Source organism: Anguilla anguilla, chromosome 2 (assembly GCF_013347855.1).
Source record: "Anguilla anguilla isolate fAngAng1 chromosome 2, fAngAng1.pri, whole genome shotgun sequence".
NCBI classification, from domain to species: Eukaryota; Metazoa; Chordata; class Actinopteri; order Anguilliformes; family Anguillidae; genus Anguilla; species Anguilla anguilla.
The window spans coordinates 14,904,713-14,924,546 of NC_049202.1; the positions used below are offsets into that span (position 1 = coordinate 14,904,713).

A 19,834-nucleotide genomic window follows, 5' to 3' on the forward strand; every position below is an offset into this window, starting at 1 on the left:
TGAAAGTTAACCTCTGAAGCCTGCTCCTATAGCAACAACAAACTGGCATGCATGAACCGTGCAATGCCTCGAATAGGTCTTCCCAAGACCACAGGGAAGGCGAGTTATTTCCAAGCAACTCGAACTAACACCCAGGTCCTGAATAAATTCAATGGAATGACATTTTACAGATGGCGAATCCAGGTAGATTTTAAACACGTCAATTCGGAATTGCATTTGCCTTACTGGTTAACTGTATGCTTCATATATATATTTTTTGCAATAGCAATTAATGAAATAGCTTGCTCGTTGTGCTACATTGTGTAATATCGTCAAGGTTGAAAAAGTAGAGGCCATTTGCGTGGATCGTACTGTGACACACTGATTCACGCTTTTAATCATTTTAATTCTAATTAATTAACGTAACGGAAGCTAGTTTTTCAGGCTGATGTGTAGCTACCATTGTCCGCAAGATAAAGACTAATTATTTATTTATTCCAAATCAACCATGCGCGTGAATAACTGAGCATCCTCTTCTATCAAATACTAAAGAGCCCGTGGGTATTTTTAGATGAGTGAATAGTTTGTATCAAATAACGTGACAGATCTGTCCTACTTTGTTGAACAATGGTGTTTTGTCTTTCATCATGTTACGTTTATGAGGTTCTCTTTAAAAGTGTCTACTCGCCAATTTCAATATCAGATAGTGGATTTTGTTCGACGAAATACGCACTTTATAATTATTGTAGTGTTGCCCTTTTCTGTAGTTAGCCACTGCTGCTATTGTAAATGCACAGAATGCATAGAGAAGGGTTTCTGCTAGCTGAATGTGAAGTAATTTAATGCACTATTAAATTGAATCTATCTGACCAGAAGCATACAACAGAGAAGGTTTTTAAGAGGAAAAAAGTAAAGTCTGTGTCGCAACACAATATTTATTTGCTGATGACAACAAAGACTGAGAATTAATCTACTTTATTTTATACTTAGCAACAGCCCACATACACGTTTCCGTATCTCCACTCAGTTTCTTTCCTTTAAATCGTATACGAGGACGCGCAGGGTGTACGTGAACTACCGGGCAAACTGGGCATAATCCCTTTCTAAAATGTACCTCTTCAGAAGGACTTAATGAAAACTTTTTTTATTGGCAAAATGCTAGCCAAAATGTAGCACTTATACTGCCTGGGAAGCTTTACAGTATTTCCTGAAGTTAAATATAGTGATGAAAGATAGGGCCAAAATGCGCACCCTACACCAACTGCTCAATCCCTGCAATTTGCTAAAACAAATTAAATTTTCAGATTGTTGAAATCACTTCGACAAATTCAATGGATTTAGTGCCCTCTACTGGTGAAGAACGTCCACAACATTTATTTCCAAACATATTTTGAAAATAGGTTTTTAAACAAAATGAATAAATAAATAAATACATGCTTTTTTAAGGCACTCAAAAACTCTCTGTGCTGGAGCCTCCTGTCGTTGGAAGTGTCAGTCATCACAGTATCGACCTGAGCTGGGCCAGTGAGGAGAATCAAGCTCGTAACGGTCCTTCGGCGAACTGGACTCTGTTTTCTGTCGAGGAGGAAAACTCCCGAACTCACGAGTATAGTACCATCTACATGTGAGTATGTATGTAATTGCCTTGGTTGTTTGAGAGAGAGAATATGTGGAGGGGAAAAAAATCTAATTGAGTATTCAAAATGTTGTATGAAGCCTTGATTTTAAAGCAGTTGAATTTATTCACCACTTTAGTTTGCACCCCTTTATTATGTTTTGTTGTTGTCATTGTTTCCAGGGGTTACGGCACTCAGTACACAGTTGAGGGCCTGGAGCCTAGTACCTCCTACAAATTCAGACTAAAAATCACCCATCCTTCTGGGGAGACAAAATATAGCCCTGTGGTTATTGTCTCCACTGCAAGTAAGTATAGTACTGTACAGTTCAAGTGCTGCTAAAAAAATAAGTGAATGCACATGCAAAATGTTAAGTATTGATTATCCTCTAATAATTTGCCATGTTTTTTTTTTTTCTCCCCAATTTGAAATGGCCAATCATTTATCTATGTCGATTTGGGAGTGCACAGGCAAACATGCGGTCTCCTCTGGAGCTCATGAAGTTGCTGCCAGTTCTCATTTCACAGCAAGTTGGGCTTTCACAGACATGAGATAGAAGAAGGCATTTCATATGCAGGTCCACAGGCAGATTTATGTCTGATTGACCAGCAGGGGGTCGCTAGTGAGCAATGAAATGCTGTAACCCTAGCCAGCTGAAACCCTGCCATCCCTGGGCACTGCAAGACCCAATTATGCATCACCTTTTTGGGATGCCAGACACAGGCAGCACTGGCACAGTCTGGACTCTTTGCCTGACCATGGGGTCATTTGTTATGTATTTAAAGGAAACATCTGCATCTATGTTGGTAGTATATTCCAGGAGTATGAATTCTTGGCCTTGGAGAGCTGCAGGAGCAATTTGCAGATGTTTAAACTCCTAGACCACAGAGCTCATTTACAACTGGAACAGCTGCTCCTTACCGCTCAGATTAGAGTTGACTAGCCACCCCTGGAATATACAACATGTCTCCTCTTTACAAACGTGGATGTTGTACACATCCCTGATGCCCTGTGACACCATTTTATACAGTTTAAGTGTTGTTTTTTTAAACACTATATGGAGCTATCAGGCTTGAGTTGATGGGAAATATTGAAGCTACTTTCATGCCAAACACATCCATCTCTTTAAGTTTCTGAGCAGGCTTTGTAACCATGTTCACTGCATTCTTGACAATGGAATTTGTGGTTTAAAATGTCACAAAGCCATAAAAAGTCAGTTGAAATTCTGAATAAGATCCAAATGCAGGTTTTCATGCTGTTAGACCTCAAAATACAGAGACCCCTGTGATTGGTGTGAGTTGGAAACTTTTCATTGCGGTCAGTGACCTGAAGCTGAGCTCTTGGTGGTTGTTTTGGTTCAGGGGAGCCAATGACCGGGAAGAACCTTCATCGGGCCATTATAATGAACGACAAGGAAGAGCTAGCCAGGGTGCTCCAGTCCGGGTGAGCACCTAGGATCACTTCATAAATGTCTTTGGAATGAAAAAAAAAGATGAAGTAATCTATAGTGTGTATAATTTCCGTATTAATTTTTAGCGGACAATCTATCCTGTAATTTAGAGCCTGTTAAAACACATTTCTGAATGTTATTCTTCTGGGAGTTTGCAAGTAAAGCAAATGATTATTTAATATAAGATAATATCTTATAATAGAGTCGTGGTTATGTCCGTTTTCAATTCCGGTTCAGAAATAATGGAATTTATGGCTAAATAAAATGAATAAATATATTAATAAATCTGTGCAATTCCATTCCGGATTGTCCCCATTACAGTGATTAAGGTCAGTAAGGTGATTTTCAGAGGTGTAATTGAATGTTAGAATACAGATTGGATCCCTGTGGACCACCCGTACTCTGCATACAGATTTGAGTTACAGCCTTCTTTAAAATAGGAAGTTTAATTTAATTTTCCCCCCCCCACAGGACGGTCAATGTGAATGTCCCTGACACGCATGGATTCACACCCCTCATGGTGGCAGCCCAGAAAGGCTTTGCCAGGTACACATTCCCTTATGCTGTACAGGGATTTTAAACTGCCTCACTACTAACAGTGACTACACTGGTTGTAAAAAAGGAACACACGTGTAGAAATACATAGCCTATCTTTTAAAACCAGTTCTTATATCCTATCTTTTGTTTTAGTCCCAGTTTGGAATAGCCAGTAGCTGTAGTCTGATCCCTGTAACTGTAGGACTAGCATGCTATGCGTGCGTGTCTGTTATAGCTTCTTTTAACTGTATGCTTCATAGCGCTCATATTAATCAGGTGAATGCACTTATATTTCTCCTACATTGTAAGCTGCCCTGGATAAGAGCATCTGCTGAATGAATGTAGTGTAATTTATGTTAGCGAAGCTGCACAGCCATTGAATTAAGAGGGCTGTCTTCATGTATGGCTGGTCAAGTCAGACTGCAAGCTGCAGATCAATTAAATGACTTGTTGCTGCACATGGAGGGAGAGGATTCAGGTTTACTTACTGAAACCACCCCTCGTTGGCCAATAGGGTGCCACTGAAAGGGCCTTCAGGCCAGTGTGACCCTAGCACAGTCAACTGTGCGGCACATGGGTGCGCTGGAGAGTGGAGCTTTTGCTGGACGTGCTTACCCGTGAGGACAATGCACTTTAAGTCTACGCTGAGCAACACTTTTTTAGTTACTCTATACAGCAGACTCAAGGCCTCTCAGAAGATTAATGCAGGTCTGGTGTGGAAGCACAGGACAGCAGGATAAGGTCATTATTCATCCATCGTGCCGGCAGATTGGGGGGGGGGGGGGGGCATCTCAGGGAATGAGGTTACGAGTTGGCCATCACAGTCACCTGTCTTAAATCCCGTGAGAGACGCTTTTGGACTCAAGCGCAGCCAAGATAGATGAGCTAGACCCCCGGAGCCCCCCAGGGGGGTTATGGGCCGTCGCGAACCCCACATGGAACGCGTCAGTGCGGGAACACCCCTGGACCCTCAGCCTGCCAAGGAGGTGTGAGCCTGCATGAAGGCTAAAGAGGGGCTTAGCCGTTATTAATGATTTGCTTAATGCACGGCACCATGTCATGCATCACGGTCATGTTTTCCATGATGAAGCAATTATCTTTCAGTGGGAGTCATTTCCTACTTCTGACCACTAGGGTACTGGCTTCTACCAATTATTTGGAACCGTAGAGTACTACACTGAGCTTCTGTGGCTCCCCCTTTGAGAAATGGCCCAGACATTAAAATCATTATGACTAACAACTATGAATATGGATTCAATAACAGATTGTTTTTTGCGTTTTAGTTTGGTCCATACTTTGGTTCAGCATGGCGCAGATGTGAATATGAAGACCAGCAGTGGGAAGGATAGGTAGGTACACTGTGATTTTAACTTTCTGTGACCGCATGTTGTTATTGTCATTTAGAGTTCTATTTAGGCAATCAATGAGATGACAACTGTGCTCAAACATGCAAAAAAACATTCTTTCAGACTGATCAAAATTTCAAGAACAAAACAATTAAATTAGATTTGGTAAACATTAGATTAGATGGTTGAATACACAAGGTAAAAAATTAGCTAAGGGACGGTCACTGCATGACCCTGTTTTATCATTGATTTACTCTGATCAAGAGGCTTCAAAGCAGGACAGTGGAGGCTCTACAGGAAGTAAACACACATTAAAAATTAATACACATACAAACAGGCCGGAATCTGAAGTCGTACACGCTATGCACAAATATACATATCAAAGCTGTTGACTGTGGAGAGCAGGTCTACCCTGAGGGCAGAAACTCTTTAACTGTTGTCCCTGTTTGTGCACAAAGCCTGATGCTGGCTTGTTTCCATGGACACCTGGACATTGTGAAGTACCTGAAGGAATGCGGGGCCTCCTGGACGTCCCGGGACAGGGCCGGCTGCACCCCGCTTCACTGGGCCGCCGACGGGGGTCAACTGCCGGTCATAACTCACTTATTAGAGGACGGATGTGAGGTGGGGGGCTACGTGCGATCTTTCCCTCCTGTTCTTTTAGTGGAGCATAACACAAAAAGCACCGTGTAAAGCCACTGTAGTTCAAAACAAAGAAGACCGTTTGTAGGCGGGTGTAGATTGTTTGTAGGCAAATGTAAGACAGCAGTAGACTTAACGTAAAAATCAAGCAGAAAAGTGCATGTGAATCAAATGTGTGCCTCCTCCAGAGGTAATTGAAATCCAGAAAAGGCAACTTAAAGAGCTTCGTTAGAAAGTTCCTTTGAATCTGCACAAGATATATTTTCCTGTGTGACTGAATAGACATACTCCCAAGAATACAGCTTCCCTCATATCCCAGAATCCCTTCTGATTCAGTCTTGAATAAAGAGTCCGTTTTGAGTTTTAGTAATCATATGTGATGTCGGGCGGCAGTGTAGCATAATGGGTATAACCTAAAGATCACTGGTTCAATTCTTGGGTAGTATACTGATTTTGTACCCTTGAGCAAGGTACTTAACCTGCATTGCTTCAGTATATATCCAACTGTATAAATGGATGCAATGTAAATGCTATGTGAAAAGTTGTGTAAATCGTTCTGGATAAGAGTGTCTGCTAAATGCCTGTAATGTGATGTGATATGCTCTGCTTTTTCTGCAGTCTGGGTTTGCCTTTTAGAAATTCAGTTGAAATTCACCATGCACCTCTGTAGTTGGTTTAGCTGCGTGCATGGCAGGGTAAATGAGGATTAAGTCAAATTTAATTAAGAGATGCTAATCACAAGGAGTTTGATTTAATCTGCTGAATCTGTATTTTAAGTTGAACACATCATGCTAGTTCAGGTGGACACAGGTTCAGGCGATTTTGGTGAAATAATGAAGGTGCTTCAGGTTAATGCCCAAACAGAAATCCCCACGACCGTAGGCACTGTCTATTCATTGCAATTATTTGTTTAAAAAGAAAAAACATATTCTATTACTGGCCAAAAAGGTGCATTATTGTCACATTGCCAGGAATACTAATGAACAATAATAAAAGGGAAATACTATATGCCAGGACTACAACCAAGGGCATAATTTATAGGGGAATAGGCATGATATAGCATGATGATGAGAAAAATAATTTCATATAGTAAAAATGGCATTTTCATGTGAAGATTAGGGAATACTTGTCAGTAGCCAGAAGCATTGTTCCCTTCAAACTGTTCTTTTAAAGAAAGAACAGCCCCCTCACCCCCCTAAATGGTTGCGGTTCTCAAGGTCTGTGCATTTCAACCCCCCCGATATTCAAACTAAAGTTTAGCACTTGACTACAACTGTCTAAATTGACATAATTGCATATAATTGTGCTAAATTAGCAATAATTAAGGTACTAATTGAAAAGATTCAGGAAACCTGAAATGGGATGATTTTTAATGATTGCTCAGCGGGTGGCTTGGAGAGGATGCTGTATCAACATGTTGATGCTGAATGACAGGTTTAAAACGTCTGGCTGCGCAAAAGGCGCGGGCTTACTGATAACATGCAAGAACACAAATATGTAGTAGTGGCAGTGTAGTATAATGGGTAAGGAGCTGGTCTTGTGACAGAACGGTTGCAGGTTCAATTCCCAGGTTGGACACTGCCGTTGTACCCTTGAGCAAGGTACTTAACCTGCACCTTAACCTTGCTTTAGTGTATATCCAGCTGTTTAAATGGATGCAATGGAATTGCTATGTAAAAATGTGTGTAAGTCACTCTGGATAAAAGTGTCTGCTAAATGCCTGTAATGTAATATGTGATTAGAATGTTCTTAACAGAACATTCTAATGCTGGTGTCGCAATCACAATTGGTAACTGAAAGTAATGGAGTTCTAGAACACTGACTTAGAATATTAAAAAAGCTTTCCAAAAAACATACTCTTCTAAATGAGGGGTCCATTCCATTGGAGTGATCCCATTTCCTCTGCGCGGGCTTCAGGTGGACGTGAGGGACGGGGTCTCCCATTGGACGCCCCTCATGAGATTGTCGGCAGTCAGTGGAAACGTTGCTGTGGCCTCTCTGCTCATCTGGGCCGGCGCGGACGTCAATGCCAGGGACAAGGACGGGAAAACCCCGCTCATGGTATTAATAGTCCCTCGTTTGCTACTGCTTTTAGTTCTACGTGATCTTTTCATTATTTCTCCCAGTTTAAGTGCATGGTGTGACTTTTGTCTATTGTGTGTGCATGTTTAATTTTCCAAGCCCTGTTATCTTTATCATCGGCCATTTCGCCTGCATTTCCCTTCTACATTATCCCCTTTGTATTTTTTCTATATTTGTCCTTTTTGAAAAATGAATGTAGTTTTTAGATGAAACATTCTTTATAATGAATTTATATAGCCCTCTATGACAGCTACACTACGTGTTTGTTTAGTGCAGTTTTTTTGTCACATTGGGCCGAGGATGAGAAAAATATATTTACAGGAGCAGACAAAACGTACAGTCTACTTCATGTCTTTATGAGGGAGTGGGGAATTGGGGAGACCAAATGCGACTGAGCAGGATACTTTAAGCTATCCACCTGGGCGGAATAACCACCAAGTCTCGTTAGAGACAAAAGGATAGGGGAAAAGTAGACGAAAACAAAAACAATACTCCTATGGGAGACTATCCCAAAGAAAAAGCTTTAATGACCCGAGTCCTGGGTGAAGAAACTAAGGCTGAAGGAGTATTGAGTATACTAAAACAAAACAGTCTGAATAGATTGCTGAACGTGAGAACTTTAAGAGAGCAGCCCTTGCACAGAGGACTGTCAAAAGAACCACAAGACAGTTGTAGAAATGAGTAAAGATCTAAGTGCTAACTTAGTAGCCCCCAATCTAATAACCTCAAAATTCAGTTCCGCAGTAACTCTTCGCGTGAATCAAAGGACGCAGAAGAGGGACTGATCTAGTACTGAACAAAACAACCAACCCTCTTACCAAACTGACCAAGTTACCGGCTTTTGTGTAACGCATGTTGAAGCAAAGCTTATCGGTTTGCTAGGGGTTTAAATAGAAAGCCAACAGGTGCAAATTGTAAAAAGAGATCTGCACGCGTATAATTCAATCAAGGAAATGAAGGACACTAAATAGCCGTAATTACTGAAGAAAAGGTGCAGGAAAAAACCAATGGCCGTAATAACTGAAAGAATGACGCAGGATGGAAAAGAAATGGTGTTATTACCCAAAACCATGACAGTCTTATTGCGGGAATTGGTCTCAAATCAAATAATTCATACCATTGAAAGAATGGTGGTGCCGAGGGGGAATGCCATACGGTTCCTACCACAAACTAAATAGAAAATACACTGAAATGTATGTGCTGAAAAGTTCACAGATTTGGGGAGGGGTGCTCAGTCTTGGTCTCAAAGGACAGCTGTGGCAGATGAACTTGTTCCAGCTGAGTGCTCAGTCACTCAGGTAATTAAACTAATTACTGCCTTCATTTAGCCTGTTGAGCTAGCATCTCCCAGTTTGATTGTGAAGGTGATTTATTGAGGGCTGTAAAATCCATTTGACCACGCCCCCTTTTGGGCAGCACCCTGAGACGACCATTATCCAGGTAGCCGTCTGAATGTCAGCTGCAATTATGGGCCATATAAATGTACAAAGTAGAGATTTATTTTAGAGACTACACTATATTGGCATTCCAATATAAAAGAAACTGCCTTTCAGTTGAAATAGAACACCAGAAAAAGGCCTCTCACATGACACAACCCACGCTGTGAAACTAATTCTCTCATTTACAAATGTTTTCATTATAACTTACATTAAGTACCTCAAGAAAGCGTGGCAGTGCATCACCTGGAGCACTTCCATATACCAAGTCCTTAGCCACTGCACCACACTGACACCCAATCTATCTACAGCACTGCGTGAACTGCGCTACGTTATTCTGTGCTGATGGTAATCGCATAGATTTTTAATGACAGCCCTAGGCCCTTTCATAGCTATTACAAACAAAGTTTAATGACAAAATGGCTTCTCTGTAGTCTAATCCTATCCATTGCAGCTCAATGTACCATCAAAATGAGGAATTTTTGGTTTGTTCTAATCATCTCTCATTTGTGTGCCCCAAAAAGATCAGTTTGGAGAGAAGGGTGCTCACAAGAGATAATGCAGTCCTATTTGAAGTTGCTGTCATGAATAACCGGGACATGTGTTGATACTGTCTTTTTTTCAGGTCGCTGTTCTAAATAACCACGAACAGTTGGTCCAGTTGCTACTGGAGAAAGGAGCAGACCACCACGTGAAAAATGAGGTAAAAACACAGGAAGCTAGGCCTGACCTGCACAGCCAGAAATATGGAATTCCTACCTGCACCCACACAGAGATGATGTATATGTGAAATATCTTCAAGTATTCATGCATTTTTAAATGCACTCCCCGGCCATTTTTTCTGTTTCAGTTTGGATCCGGGGTAGCCGAAATGGCCAAAGCTTTTGGAAGACAGGTAATTATTTTGAATTATTATTTAATTTAAAATCCCTTTGAATTTTTAAAATGTATTTTCCTTTTTCAATTCCTGATGGACTTCCATTGAATAGAGTATGTCTTCTTTTTACAGAACATCATCAGTTTATTAGAAGGAAAGGTGATCGACTAGAGGAATTCAGCAGATAATTTTACAATTAAGGAAATGCATTCCGAAGCTAATTAAGGACTAATGACTTTAAAAAATCCATCAGTTTAAGTTTTTCAAATGCACTTACAATACCACTTTATTCTGCCATAAATAATTCAAATACAAGAGATAGCAGCAGTTTTTTTTAAAGAAAAACTTTATTAAACTTGTTTTATTTTGTTCCATTACTGAGTCTTCCAGTCCTTGTACTGCCCTAGGTTACCAACTTATCTGACATGTGAAATGTGTTGAAACCTAAAGTAGTTTTCTTACATACTCCTGTATTAATAACTGTTGTACAAAGGAACATTTCCCCATTATCATGTTCACCTGTAACACCATAGATGAGGAAGAAAAGAAATGATAGTCTAATCACACATATTTACAACAGTGAGGAATACTGACAATATTGTGCATACACAGGCTTTAACATGTCTTTAAATGTAAAATGAAACATTCCAGTACAACTTGATTTCAATGTGTAAATTGAAGGAGACACTTACATGATGCAGTGAACAAGAGTTTTCTTGTTTTCCTCAGCAAAATATCCATAAAGTAGAAAAATAAAAAGTCACAAATGTACAAATGTTTTAGTGTGAAATAACAATATGCCTCAAACAAAGTGCTGAATGTCCAATTTAACAGACTGCACATAAGGCATGGTTGTTACAAAACAGACTGGTATACTGTATACTGAAACAATGTCTACCATCAGATATTTACACTGTAAAGAATAAAAAAAATAAATGTTTAAAAACAATCACATCATGTGACCGAGGTGTGAATTTAGACAGACATGCACAGTTGCAAAGATGTAAGATGTAACTTGGAAAAAATAGTTTTGAAAACACAATGTATGAAACATTCACCAGACACCTCCATATGTGCCCCTCTAATTGGACCGGATGATCAGTTTTGGATAATGATTGGCTCAGAGGCAGTGTGCTTAAGACTGATGAGTAAAAAAACAAAACAGGCAACCAGATATCAAATTGCTTGCGAGTGACACAGTGTCACAATTGCTAGTGTCTGCGATTTGCTAAGCGTCGAGAGTCCTGTTTGCTATATACTGTGTATTACAAATGCGTTTTCAAGAACCACATGTTGACCTGGCTTCTTCGCTTCAGTAGTTGCTGCAGGTGTGCTGTAATGAAATGCTTACTTAGCGTGGGAGTGCGTGTCAGAAGCATTTTTCCTCTTTAGCGCTCTCCTGAAGTGTCATGAAAGTGGCGACAGGTGGTTTCAATGATGCAGCTTGGCTCGGATCGCGGAGCTTTTCAAGGAACAAGCCGCGATCAGGGGTACGGAGGGGGAAAACTCTACGGGAAATGTGGGACTCAGCCCCGATACGCCTGCAGCCTGTTTTTTGCGTTTGCCAGGATGAATTTAATATTTAATTGCAAAGGAGAGGTCCTCGTGCGGTTTCCCGAGGGCCGGGCCATCTGGAAGAATGGTCTCCAAAGGGAGGGAAAAAAACTGGGTGGGGCTGAAATTAGTGCTCGAGATAGTCATCCGTTTCTTCAGAGCGAACGCCGCAAGCCCGTCATTTGCGTGGGGGGGGGGGGGGGGGGGGGGGCGGAGAACACTGAGTACACTGCACTGACATTTAATCTGCAAAAACTGAAGTCATTCTGGTCAGGGGTGATTGTGAGGTGCAGTGCTAATCAGGAGTTGGCCATTGAAACGGCGAGCCCTGCGACGCCGCGATTACATTGTTTTTCCTGCGAGTGTCAGGTTTACGATCGTGCGCCGGACCTGATGTCAGGACGCGCCTGTTCTAACCCCTCAGGGTGATTTGCACGTGGCCAAGCTGGCCAGGGCGGCTGGGTGGGTTGGAGGGTGGGATGAGTTGTCGGAGCGTGGCTTCCTTACAAGAACCATCTAAATCCATCAAATCCGTGGCCTTCGATAAAGCAAAACCCTTATTTTAAAGTCCTAAACACGCGAAGCATCTGGCAGTCCTCGGGCCGGCCCTGTAGGTTTTATGAAGATTGTCTGGCAGTGGGAGAGCGCTCTGTGAGAGGGTTATTCCAGCAGTGGATCTCCGCACGCCGTGGCCAAGGGTGGACGAGCATCGCTATACCTCCCCCTGTCATAAGAGCTCCCGTGACTCCCTTAACCCTTTACAGCAGCAATCAAGTCACGGAATGGGCCTTGGAATCTGCCCAGGAGAACCGAGCCCTTCGGGCCTGTGGCCTAGATTCTTTCCAGATGGTCAGCTTTTCAGTCTTCACATTTGAACTTACATTTACATTTAAAGTTCCATCTCTGTTGGTGCTGAAGCTGAAAGATTATACCCATTTAATGGATAATTATGTCCATTCATGGAAGGATTTGATCGATGATGCAGCATCTATTGTTAAAAACAGTGGCCGTTCGGATGCCTGGTTCTTTGCCACATCTCTTCATGAATTATAATACAGCAACCTTCAGAATCTTTGAGCTCAGACCAAGAGTAGGTATCTCAAACTCTTTTAGAGTGAGCGAGTACAGAGGATAGAGGCAAAGTAGGATTTGATTATCTGCAGTCTACTGAATCTGTGCCGATATCCCTTGGCCTAATTGACTAGGGTTTCCTGTGATGTATCCAATGCAGTGAAAGCCTGCACACACAGTACTAACATTGTTAAATTCTTTCAAGCATCGAGAATTACACCTAAAAGCACAAATGGTGCTTTTTTAACATTTTGTCCTTAGCAAGCTGGAATCATTTCCTCCATTTACATTTTAATTTCTGTCCTGTGTTTTTTTGGCTTTCTCGGAATAACACGTCGTTTGCCTCTCTACCCCACAACAGAACCGTCCTGCTCGATGTTTGCTGATGCAGAGGCTGAGGTGGGATTAAACTCCATAAGTACGCGCATTAGGATTGGGGTGGAAATTCAGGGGCATACGCACCAATGGTGTTTATGAAAATCTCCTGATCCGAGCCCTCTGCAGTCTGGTTTAACGTAATCCCCCGCTGCGTTTGCTGAAGGATTTCTCCCCTATGCTATTGTGTGAGTGTTACGTCTCGCTCAAATGTGCCTACAGTCCAGTTTTTCGTTGTACCTGTGTACTGATCAACTACGCTAACAATTTCACAGATTATAAAAAAATAATCTTGTTCTTCTCTCTCTCTGCCAAAAGCACTCTATAAAAACACAGAGGTGAGTCAAACGATTCCTCAGCTACGGCGCAACCATGGGAGTTCTCCGATTCTGCGTATAAAAAAAAATCCATAAGCAGAAACAACGACGACAAAAAAAAAAAAAAAAGCACAAACGCTACCATCAAAAGTGTCTACCACAGTGCACCGCATCGTAATAAATACAGGACATAAATAATTTACAAGTACCTGAGCGAGGACTCATAGCACCGATACGAGAGAGAGAAAGAGAGAGAGAGAGCACCGCGGTGTCAGCTCAAACCCCTTTTCAAAACTCAGACAAACCCCATCCGAAGGTTTCGAGAGTTCTGTAGTGCAAAACGTATTTGTGTCGTCTTCCGTTCTCCTCCTTCCCGCCCTGCTCCTCAGCTCCTGTACCTTCCGTCAGGAAGCATTCTCGGCTTTGGTAGCGTCGGGGGCTGCTTGGATGAAGGTCTGAGAATCAGAGAGAAACGCACGCCGTCAGAACCGCGGCGGCGGAACAATCCCGTAGACCGTTCGCTGAGGAAAGATGCTTATGTTTTGGTGCTGACTGAAGAGAGGCTGCGTTGTACATACACGCAAGTATTACAAACAGAGCGGAGAGGTGTGCGATTATACGTTTAAAAAAAAAACTGGGTCGGTTACAAAGTGGCTCGGCCTGTTTCGATCCATTTGCAGAGTGTATTGACTTTTCAGGCGTTCATGCTTCCAAGAACAAGAGGACTTCACGAGCTCGCGTCACGTCTCTGCAGAAGACAAAACACTGCAAGCCAGACCCACTGTTTAAAGGGGGACTCGTTTCCTTTGGTTATAGTGATTGGAGTGTTCACAATACTATCTGTTCCTGCTGCACCAGGACCAGGATGAGCATGGTCCCCTAGGTTTAAAACGACAGACATCCTCTGTCCAGTGTTTATTTGGTCACTAATTAGTACACATGGTTTTCCTTTCATCTGCTTACATGCAACAGAGGGATTGTGTAGATGATTTATTGGGCAGGTGCCCACCTGGGTGGTGGGTAATGGGCAGGGCTATGACTTTTTTCCGGAACATGCGACTTGAGTAACACCGAGCCTGTAATTTGGCCCTTATCCCCCCGGCACCAATGCAGCCACTCACATTGCAGTAATCAGTGGCATGCAGTCAAAGGAGCAGTAACAAATCATACAATTAAGGACCAATTGAAAAGCTTGTTGAAGCAAGGGCACAAGTCTCTATACCAGGCGTGCTCAGAGCTATCTAAAAAAGGCCAGTGTTTGAACGCAGTTTTTTCTTCCAGCCCAAGACTGAAACACCTGATTCAACTAATAAAGGTCTATTATGAAGACCATAATTAGTTAATTATGCTGGGCTAGAACAAAAGCCTGCACCTACACAGGTCCCTCTCGTACAAGATTAGAGACCCCTGTGGAATGATTAATTGAGATGATTACCGGTGCACAATGTGTTGATTGCTTAACAAGCAGCTTTGCAGTCCTGTATTGTTAAAAAGAAAAAAGGTTGGCATTCAAGAAGCATTTGTATGTAAATTTGACTAAAACTTACAAGCAATAATTTTTCTTTCTTCACATAGTTTAGCAGATTCAGCAATCACTAAAACTAAATTGCAAAACTGAGTTTGTGAAGAAAAAGTGTAAGGCTTGCATTTACTTGTAAGTAACAACGTCAAGAAAAAATGTTGTTTGAACACAGGCCAAAGCCTTGGTGTTGGAACATTCCAGGTTAAAAGGTCAGGCTGGACTGAGTCTGTACTGACCTGGCTGAGTGTGGAATGGGAGGAGCCGGTCTGGGGATCCCTGGGAGAGGGACTGGAACCGGTTTGGGGGACCCCACGGCAGAGGAACTGCGTCCCAAACGAGAGGTCCTGGCAAGGGGGTCTGCGGGCAGGGGCTTCTTTGGGGGGCTGGGCTTTTCCAGTTCCTGTGATTGACAGAAGACACACCCACTGAGGCAAAGCACAAAGTTGTATGCTCAGATTCAGCTGGAATGCGAATGACCAGTGCATGCTTAGATGGTGCTGCTTTTCATTTCACTGCTAACCACTGGCTGAAAGATGAGTACAATGACAGATGAAGGACAAATAAGATTGATAGATAAATTTAATTAAAAAAAATAAGATAAGGGTTTGTATTTCATATTTTAACGTTTATCATTTTTGAGTGAATAAAAAAAAAAAAAACTATATCCTATATTCAGGCTTAGAAATTCTTGATGTGCACACAAATACTTTGCAAAGGACCAACGTGTTGAGAATTATGCTGATATAAAAGTGCCACAAGGGGGCGCTCACATCCTGCCAGCCTATGTGGTTTGTATCATCTTTTTTCAGCTGTCACCATGGAGACTTGCCCTGGAAGACATGTGATGAAGGGCTGTCATGTGTTACTAATCTACGTGGGGAGGATGAGGTAATGATACACGTCTGCTACCTACTTCGCATCTGTTCAGCATTTGGTTCTGCAGACGGGAGGAAAGCCACTTCCACCATTAATTGTGGAAAACAGCCGCAACTTCAGAAACCCGCAAACAGAGCGCGACATTCACAAGTCTTGATCTTTTCTCGTTCTTCAGAGTGGTTTTTCTTTATTTATTTTCTGAGAGTTTTGTTTTCTGTGAAATTGACAAGACCCCTAGACTGCCTTTATTAGGCAACATGCATTATTCCACACGATTATGTGAGATCACTGCTGAGTCTGTTTGCTCCATTAACAATGGCCATATCAGAAATCATATTTACTTGACTGGAATGGAGAATTCTTTTTCTTTATGAGGGCCATGTCATTCTTCTGTCAAGGACAGGTTCTCTGGCACGTGCCGCTATGTGTACGTATAACGGATTGAACCTGCCCTGGGATGGACAAAATCTGGTGTCTGTTCTACTGCACACTCCACTCGATAGAGGCTCAGGATCTGACTTTGAACTATGTCTCAGTTTGGTGGTAATAGGCCATTTGGGTGTGTCAAACACTTACGCTGAGCCATCACCTATTCAGGGCCTACTGGACTCAACCGCGTTTACTGAATTGATAATCTCACCAAAATGGCTACTCTGAAACTGGCAGCAATCTAGAGGAAAACAGAATCACTTTGATTCAGTTTGGTCTATTTAAGAGGACAGCGGGGGGCGAAGCTTTCTCTCTCCCATTAAATGATAATTAAGAGCGTGAGATCGGTCTCATAGAAGCATGACGGGGCTAAAGAAAACGAAGTTGTTCGGTAACCGTGGCAAATGCGGAATCTGCAGCGTTCCTCCTTTGGCCGCTCCGAAAGACGGAAGCCCTCACCAATGGCGGTTTAAACGCTCCCAGCAGCAAGCACCAGGTAACGCGCCTCCGCTGTGTTAAACCGTGCTCTGCGCTACTTATAAATCACTTCTTTTGTGCGCGTTCCTTAGGACTTAATCAGCGGTGCTCTAATTACAAACACCCGCGGTGATTCGTGCTGTCTCGCAAGCCTTTAATCGGAGGACGCATTTAGCAGGCGCTCGATCCGTCGCGCGTCGGCCTGGCATGGCGTCCGCCGCGCTCGCGAGGCGGCGTCGATCGGGAGCGCCGGCTCGCACCTGCGCGGCTTTCAGACCCCGCGTCCGCCCGCTGAGCCTTTTAAAAGCGCGCGGTCGACGCAATCTCTACCTTTCACTCCCGAACACCCCCGCGGTCGACTGGAGCACAATCGGAACCGTGCCGCGAAATAACCGCGGGGGCGGGGCGAGCGGGGGCGGTTACCGGGTCTCGCCCGGGACAGCCGGCGGCTCCTCGCCTGCGGAGGTCTCCCTCAGCTGTGGCGATAACTCTGTCTGATACTGGACCTTCCCACGGCACCTTTTAACCATGGAATTATGCCTCCATAAAGGAAACGCTTCGGTGCCATTTGAATGAGCCTCTCTTTATCCCACGTTCTGCCCACTCTCCCTCATTCTCTTTTCTCTTTCTGCAAAACCCTCTTATATTTGGAATACATGTATTCACTCTGTGCTATGCTCCAGAATACAAAAACTCCCCAAAATAACCTCATTCTCTTTATTCCAAGCTGTCCTTCAACATACAGTGCAGCACGTAAGTATTTGGACAGTGACACACTTTTTGTAGTTTTGGCTCTGCACTCCAGCACGTTGGATTTGAAATGAAACGATGAAGATAAGGTTAAAGTGCAGACTGTCAGCTTTAATTTGAGGGAATTCACTGTACGTCCATATCGGGGCGATAATCTGAATACAGAATAACTGAATATTCTAAAGCTCAAATGACCAAAACTAATGGCTTCTAAATGCTTCAAAATGCAAGATGCAATAAAAGTCCCATAAAATGTAAATTGAAGTTGAAACACCCAAACTGAAACTAGAGCACCCACTAACCCCCCCTGCTGGAATAGGTAATGCGGTCTGTCTCTTTTGGGTACACTCACCGCGTCCATCCTGAAGGAGCTGTGGCGGGCCGGGTTACGCAGAGGCGCTCCTCTGGGACGGGGGGGTCCGTGGGAGGGCGTGCCCCGGTGCGGGGGCGGGGCGGGGGGCAGGGGGATGGGGTGGCTGATGTGGACGGGCGGGCACTGGGGCAGTCGGCGCAGGCCCTGGGGGTGGAAGCTGTGCGGTGGGGGGAGGGGGGAGGCCCCCGCGTGAGCCGGCTGCGAACAGACGAGAGAAAACGCAGTGCTGTCAGAACCGGGCGAGAGACGCCCGGTCGGGCTACCCATTTACCACTCCCCCCACCTCCAAACCCCCCATCTCACGCCCTATAAAAGGAAGAAGCCAAACTTGCTTCAAGACAGGTAAAAAAAAGAGGACTGAATAGGTGCTCCACAGCCAGGACAGTCAAACTACAGAAAAGCTCACTTAATTCCCCATGCTCCCGATCTCACCCGACCCCCCCCCCCCCCCCCCGCCACCCAACTGACACTCACAGTTCCCCCTGAATCCTTCCTGAAATTCAGAGGGGGTCCGTGAGGGGTGTGCTGTATGTATCTATGAGACCTGTAGCAATAGACACATCCACACACTAGCAGAGACCTCGTGTGCCTGCTGTCCACTGCACTGGACTCTAGATGTGACAGAACCACTGACTGACTCTCTACAGTGTTCTCCCCACCAAGTATGTAGATCTCATTTCAACTCTGTAGGCACAACAAACAAGGAAACTTTATGATTTTTTAAAGCAGGACGCTAGCATTACCACCCTATACAACATGATGATACGGGGGGGGCAGGGGGGCATTTGATGTTTTCCCAAACTTGGTGAGACAGTCCTGTACTCCCTGAGATCTACATCCATGCCCTCTCCCCAAACCTCACCCAAAAATCGAGACCCTGACTGATCTATGCAGGAGGGCAAGTGGCCTCATCTGCACTTGCTTACACAGAGCGGCCCAGCTCCTGTGACTGGCACTGCCCGCAGCACTCAGAAATCCGCACCTTGGGACCCCAAGTGCACCGCACACGCGGCTCAATACTACACACTGAAGCTCGAACGCTTCCTCCCCGCCCATGTTCTCGCACTCGACTCCATCACTTCCGTCTCCTCTGATGCGCCCAGACCCATTTTGCATGACTTGCGCCGGAGTCAGACCTCACTCGAGCGGAATTCGCATCCCGTCGGCAGATGACTGATTTGCCGCACCGAGAAATTGGTTATCCAGCTCAGCCGGCATCTGGCCTCGGGAATAAACAGGTTTAGCAAACTGTGCCACAGCTGCCATGTTATTTTCCCCCTCTGTGTTAACAATGCGTGGATTGATTTCGCTGGATAAGAAAGTGAGGCGGTTCGCAAAGAAATAAGAGTGAGTCAGTGGGAAAGCATTTCCCGACTGTGAGTTTATGGCACAGCGCCCTCCTGTGGTAAGGGTGTGTTGGAGCTGGCGCAGGTCACACAACAGGTCGCAGGACGAGACGCACCTTGCATATGCTGGTGCTCTGGGGCTGGTTTTGGGGCTGCCGGGGAGGGGACGTCCTGTTCCCAGACTGCGTTTGGGTCGGACTGGACGGCCCGTTCGTGCCCACGGACCTGCAGTGGCAACGAGCGCACATTTTAACCCAGACACTCACTACATTGCACCACCCTGTTAGCCTAACGCAAGATTCCCACCGGTGTTGGCGGACACACGTATTGCTTGTGGACGTATTGCTTGTTTCACATTGCTCGTGGCCCGAAACTCAAGAACGCGGCTCCAGGACCTTAATTTCTCGATGGCGGTCTTCTTGTTGGCGAAGAGCAGGCGAACGAGAGCCTTCCTCTTCAGGCAGACGATGAGGCCGGCGACTATGACCCCCAGCAGCACGACCAGGACGCCCACCGTCACGCTGCGGCCGTCTGTGGACATCACACACCCAAACGAGCGTCCGTGTTAGAGCATACCTCCACACACCTCACACAGTCACACAGAACAGACATGCTCAAGCACACAATTTAATTCAGCAACGCATTCATAAACAGACCTGTCTGCACACATACCTTAAAGTTTATTACATTACTGTGACAATAATTAAAAAATGATATCAGTCATAATAAGAATCTACCCAACAGCATTTGGGATGCTGATCCCTCACCTTTTAATATTA

The 19,834-nt window shown here is 44.1% G+C and overlaps 2 protein-coding genes across 3 annotated transcripts in view; one reads left to right on the plus strand and one right to left on the minus strand.

Annotated features, from left to right (window-relative positions):
- The first annotated feature begins 31 nt into the window (after positions 1 to 31).
- On the plus strand, positions 32 to 10,917 carry fank1 (fibronectin type III and ankyrin repeat domains 1). Of its 2 annotated transcripts, XM_035404583.1 has the most exons (11): positions 33 to 183; positions 1,426 to 1,603; positions 1,778 to 1,902; positions 2,957 to 3,038; positions 3,517 to 3,591; positions 4,866 to 4,931; positions 5,387 to 5,552; positions 7,488 to 7,631; positions 9,714 to 9,791; positions 9,939 to 9,983; positions 10,098 to 10,917. In XM_035404583.1, the coding sequence occupies exons 1-11, from the start codon at positions 171 to 173 to the stop codon at positions 10,134 to 10,136; spliced, it is 1,011 nt and encodes a 336-aa protein (XP_035260474.1). In that variant the 5' UTR covers positions 33 to 170; the 3' UTR covers positions 10,137 to 10,917. The 2 variants fall into 2 exon arrangements, with proteins under 2 accessions (XP_035260475.1, XP_035260474.1); XM_035404584.1 differs by lacking the exon at positions 7,488 to 7,631 and having other exon boundaries at positions 32 to 183.
- The window catches only part of LOC118220611 (disintegrin and metalloproteinase domain-containing protein 12), a 90,256-nt gene continuing 80,728 nt past the window's right edge, over positions 10,307 to 19,834 (minus strand). The window contains exons 19-23 of the mRNA XM_035404581.1: positions 19,451 to 19,586; positions 19,172 to 19,280; positions 17,689 to 17,907; positions 15,041 to 15,204; positions 10,307 to 13,737 (exon numbers count right to left, since the gene is read on the minus strand). Of these exons, the coding sequence (XP_035260472.1) occupies positions 13,668 to 13,737; positions 15,041 to 15,204; positions 17,689 to 17,907; positions 19,172 to 19,280; positions 19,451 to 19,586 (698 nt within the window). The 3' untranslated portion in view covers positions 10,307 to 13,667. The remainder of the gene's footprint in view (positions 13,738 to 15,040; positions 15,205 to 17,688; positions 17,908 to 19,171; positions 19,281 to 19,450; positions 19,587 to 19,834) is intronic.

Excerpts from the sequence above, each read along its gene's own strand:
- fank1 (XM_035404583.1), top strand. Across the intron at positions 1,604-1,777 it reads GAGTATAGTACCATCTACAT|GGGTTACGGCACTCAGTACA; the intron begins GTGAGTATGTAT and ends CATTGTTTCCAG. Across the intron at positions 9,984-10,097 it reads CCAAAGCTTTTGGAAGACAG|AACATCATCAGTTTATTAGA; the intron begins GTAATTATTTTG and ends TTCTTTTTACAG.